This window comes from Triticum urartu, chromosome 3 (genome assembly GCF_003073215.2).
Source record: "Triticum urartu cultivar G1812 chromosome 3, Tu2.1, whole genome shotgun sequence".
NCBI lineage: Eukaryota > Viridiplantae > Streptophyta > Magnoliopsida > Poales > Poaceae > Triticum > Triticum urartu.
Window position 1 is genome coordinate 174,524,594 of NC_053024.1, and position 4,844 is coordinate 174,529,437.

Consider the following 4,844-nt stretch of genomic DNA (forward strand, 5'->3'; position numbering starts at 1 on the left):
AATCTTCTCACCTTGACGTATTCGCAAGTACAAAAGGGAGCAACAAATAGGAATAGTTATATTGTGAAAACACATGGGGTGAGAAGCAACAGCACTGGCCACACACGGCCACCACGGGCGACGAGCAGCAGTAGAGGCCATGAGCCGCTGCTGCTGCCCTGCTGCTCCCCGGATGCCCGCCTGCCACGCACGGCAACGAGCAGCAGCAGTGGCGGCGCGCACGGGCACGCAGGCGGCGGGGACGCATGGCCAGGAGCAGCAGATGCGGCGGCGGCGGCGCACGGGCAGGCGAGGGGCGGCAGCGGCGGAAAACGTGAGTGGAGGCGGTGGCCGGCGACGGGCGGCGGGCGGACAGGCGGTGGCCGGCAGCGGAGCAAAACGCGAGGGGCGGTGGCGGCGACAAGTAACCCTAACCCTAGGTGGCCAAGGGCCGGGGCGGGAAAGAAGACTCGCCTTCGCCGTCGTGGACCACCGGGGCCGTCGCCGTTGCCGTCGTTGACCACGGGGATCTCCTGGAGCTGGCTGCCGCCGTCTCCTACAGACGAGGAGGGGATGAGTTGCGAACGAACGAGTTCCTCGTCCTTGTTTCTGGTCAATCTGTTCGGGAGGGGCAAGTTTGTCATTATACGTGGGACCCATCTGACAGAGGGCAAAAGATCAAAGTGTAAAGTAAAAGATGGCAAAAGATCAAATACAAAGTAAAGAGTGGCAAATAGTGAAAGTCCAAAGTAATGGGGGGCAAAATACCAAATCCCCCCAAAAGTTAGCAGCCAAAGCGCCTCTTTTCCCACTCATCTTCTTCCCCTCGCCCCTATCTATCTATCCCCCCTACCCTGGCCCCTCCCCTCTCTCATGTCGCTACCAATCACTAGCGTCTCCCGAGCCCACCAGGACCCGACCCAGATCTTGCCGTTGGCAGCTCAACTCCCGTGTAGGTGAGCCGGCTACTCCCCTCCCACCCCCACCACCCGAGAGTACACGGCGCCTCTTCTTCAAAAGCCCTCCCTTTTTGTTTTCTCGGCGCTCCTCGGGGGTTTTGGTCCGCCGAGGAGGGGTTTGGTGCGCCCGGTACCGGAGAATCTTGGCGAGAAGTGCCTAGTTTCCGCTAGGCTGGTTGGTGGGAGGCGGGGGCCTGGTGCCGCGGCTTCAGCCATGGAGGCAGTCGCAATGTCGCCGTCCTCCGTCTCGTCCCACAACCTCGACGCCGCCTCCACCAGCGACGACATGCCGTCCTCGCAAGAGGGCCTCCTCTTCTCGGACAGCCTCAAGGTACTACGTTTCCCTGCGCCTCACCCTTCACATGGCTCCGAGGCGCAATCTTATGCTTCCCCTCCCATGGATCTAGGCGATGTTCTTGCGGAAACCGGTCTGCATTTCTCGATTGCGCGGCCGCGTTGCCGGAAAATCTGGCGGTGGGTCCAATTTTGGGGCGGCGATTGATTGTGGCCCCCCTATGTCCCTGTCAATCTTAAGATTTTGTTCCCATTTTGGTAGAGATAGAGAAGCGAACAGGGTAGGCACTGCAGTGACCTTTCCAAACTTAGTGTGCTCATAATTTCTGCTAGTAGTATTATGTTACTAAGTCCTTCTTTTTCCGTACCATGTAGTTGTATGTCTACTCTTCTATTGCTCACATAATTGGGTGCGCTACCCTGTAATGGCCCAACCTTTCTCTTGCTTTCCCCCAATTGAGCAAAAGCGCTACCGCATTATGATTTTAAAATGCGCGGTTTGTCGCAGTGGAATGGCCATTGGTACTGAGGCTGTTAGCAAATAAGCAGCACCCAAGGAGGTTGTCATGCATAGTTTGTAGTAGGGCCTCACGTATACGGTGGACTTTTGCTCATTTGAAGTTTGAACTGTAGCTTAGTTGCATGCCGGCACGCTTATTGGTCTGTTTATGTCAACCGTTAGCGTGCTGTTGTCATCTCTTGTCAAATTTGTCGCTATTCGAGGTAATGAAATTAGGATCCTTGTTAACGACGAAACCCCACATGGCTGCACCTTAGTTAATCATTGATGTTCCTCCCATATGGCATTTCTTATAGTATCCTCTATGCTGAGCTTAAATTATGTTTGTTTGCAGGACTTGAGGAATCTGCGGTCGCAGCTATACTCAGCGGCAGAATATTTTGAAGTATTCTACACAAACAACTCGCACAGATCTACGTACGGTCTTTTGTTTTGTTTAATTATTCAGCTCCGTGTCTACTATGCTGGTTAAACAGAAGGCTATCTCGTATCTTGCATCTCATTTGCACTTGTCTTCTGTAGGGTGGTGACGAGTTTAAAAGACTACGCAGTTGAGGCACTCGTTAGCACGGTTGACCATCTTGGCTTTGTGTCGTACAAGGTGGATAATCTCGTCAATGAAAAGGCTGACGAGGTTAATGAAACAGAATTTCGAGTATCATCGGTTGAACAGGTATTGTAATTGAATGCTGAATGAAGGGAAAACATTTTGTAAATCCTCTTTCTGTCTATGTTCTCTAACTTCATATAATTGAACAAATGTAAATGCTGCCATCTATGCCCCCATTTGAGTCTATGGCATTCCGCACAGATAACTTGGTTAATATGTCGCACAAGTCCTAAATGTGGCAACATTATTTCACATGGTTGTAGAGGGTAAAGATTTGCCAGCAGGCAATTGACCAGGAGGGAAGATCTCAACAGTCTCTTCTTATCAGGGCACCGCAGTACCACAGGCGTTACATATTACCAGGCAAATTCACTGCCTATTTTGTTTCTAGTGCTTTACATAATAACCTCCTTGTGCTATATAGATAATTGTTGTTCCGTTGTATAGGCGTAGATATAGTGGAATCCGCTATCCATCCAGTTTCAGAGCCCACACGGTACAGCAGGCAACATACGGGTCGCAAAATGCGCAAGTCTCAGTCTAGTAAGTTCACTGAATTTCTGAGTTCTGAGTTCTCTAGAGATTGCTGTGTCATTGATTTTTTTAATGGTTTATCTTTCAGCCATGTCCACTCCAGTTAGTAGGCAGACAACAATGAGGTAGGCAGACAACTCTCAGGACTGTGGTTTGCATGTTATTGTGGATCAAAGTGTTCATAAGAGCCCTTGACTGTTCTTTGTCAAAATAGACATAATACAGGCTTATTAAAACATGTTCTGTTGCAGGAGTGTCCGTTCACAGTCTCCAGCAGTTCGTGAAACACATCATCGATCACGATCCATGTCGCCGTCTCGAAAAGCGCGAGCTAAATCACCATCACCCCAAGTCGTGAACTTGAATCCGAAAGGTATAATAGTATTCTGACCTCACATTTGAACAAGCAAGTGCTGCATTCTTTGAATGCGCAGCTTCTGCTGAAGAGAACTTAACCGGACATTGCTTCACAGAAACAAGAGCAGGTTCGCCAATACCAACTGCTCCCAATCCCCTGGCGCGATCTGCTACAGTTGCAAGAAGACCACCTCTGGATCCAAAGCATTTTGTATGTTAACCAGAACCCAGCATTGTTGCTTTCTTTCTGTTTAACAGTGTATTATCCTGAAGCCAGTTTTTCTTCTCTCTAGTTTCTGACGTGATAACCCCTTGCAGAGACAAACCTCGATGCAGGTGCAGTCCGACTATGAACACCAGAAAGAGCGGGAGAAAAGATCGAGCAAAGGCAGGGGCTTCCTCAAGTCGCTGCTCACAAGACGCCGGTGGAGGAATGACGAGTCGCTCTACAATTACTTGGACGAGTACTGATCGCTGAAATGTCTTAGACCTTGTTCCTTGTTGACCAATCTCGTTCCTTCATACATATGATGTTCGAGATCTCAGACCAAATCTCATTCCTTCATACATATAGCTTGTGTGTCATTTCCATGTGTTTATAGATACAATGCAGACAGAAACACCACCAGTGGTGCTCATGGCGTTGCGCAAGCGCATGACGGATGAAGCAACCAAATACAGAGCAACTTCAGTACCATACCATCACCTACATCCATTTCCCGTTTCTGTGGCCTAGATCTTGATACCAAATACATGGTGGTCCTTCCAGTGTCATTTTCCTCTGTTTGCGCTGTTGGCGATCTTGTCGAGCAGAACTGTTTGGGCTGGTTTTGTGGCCTGTGTCAGTGGTAGCACAGTGGGCATGGATGACGACAAATGACGATGTCCCTAAACTAATACTTCCTCGTTCCTAAATATAAGGCTTTTTTAGACATTCCAATAACTGACTACGTATGGAATGAAATGAGTGAATATACACTCTAAAGTAGGTCTATATACATTGGTATGTAGTTTGTATTGAAATCTTTAAAAAGACTTATATTTAGGAAGGGGGAGTAGATCCACTGTAATCTTCTGTTTGTAAAATACTGTCTCTGTAAACTAATATAAGAGCACTTAGATCACTACTTAGTGATCTAAACGTTCTTATATTATTTTATAAAGTGAGTACTAAGAGAAATAGAGCTGTATGCATACAGTAATCCCAACATGGACACCTGCTAGGTCGCTGTGCGCATCCCAGTGACCCACTGCCCAGCTCCAACAGAGTAGGGAACACTTCTCCGAGCCCACTAGCCCCTTATTTTCTTCTTCTTTCCCTTCCGTGCGATCATATCGTTAGGTTCCACACGATGCGATGTCTTGTTTTAGGGAACCATGTTGGTTTACGTGTCAGCTAACTTTCCAGCCAAATTTTTTTTAGCACAGTACAAATCACAAACACTCATGCATACACACATGTACTCATTCCTATGAACGCATGAACGTACATCCTACTCCTACGAGCATCTTCAAGAGACTGAGTCGGCACATCATTTTGAGATTGACAAATCGTCACAGACACTTTTGTAGTCGACGGGAACGTCTCCTC

General features: G+C 48.4%; 1 protein-coding gene across 1 annotated transcript; it reads left to right on the forward strand.

The window, feature by feature from the left end:
- Nucleotides 1-802: 802 nt before the first annotated feature.
- Nucleotides 803-3,852, forward strand: LOC125543479 (probable protein ABIL3). The gene is made up of 9 exons (XM_048706843.1): nucleotides 803-1,269; nucleotides 2,087-2,169; nucleotides 2,275-2,425; nucleotides 2,626-2,725; nucleotides 2,810-2,905; nucleotides 2,985-3,021; nucleotides 3,148-3,269; nucleotides 3,370-3,464; nucleotides 3,572-3,852. The coding sequence occupies exons 1-9, from the start codon at nucleotides 1,153-1,155 to the stop codon at nucleotides 3,722-3,724; spliced, it is 954 nt and encodes a 317-aa protein (XP_048562800.1). The 5' UTR covers nucleotides 803-1,152; the 3' UTR covers nucleotides 3,725-3,852.
- The last annotated feature ends 992 nt before the right edge of the window (nucleotides 3,853-4,844 follow it).

Excerpts from the sequence above, each read along its gene's own strand:
- LOC125543479 (XM_048706843.1), top strand. The coding sequence starts at position 1,153 with ATGGAGGCAGTCGCAATGTCGCCGTCCTCCGTCTCGTCCCACAACCTC. Across the intron at positions 2,426-2,625 it reads GAGTATCATCGGTTGAACAG|AGGGTAAAGATTTGCCAGCA; the intron begins GTATTGTAATTG and ends ACATGGTTGTAG. Across the intron at positions 3,270-3,369 it reads CGTGAACTTGAATCCGAAAG|AAACAAGAGCAGGTTCGCCA; the intron begins GTATAATAGTAT and ends ATTGCTTCACAG.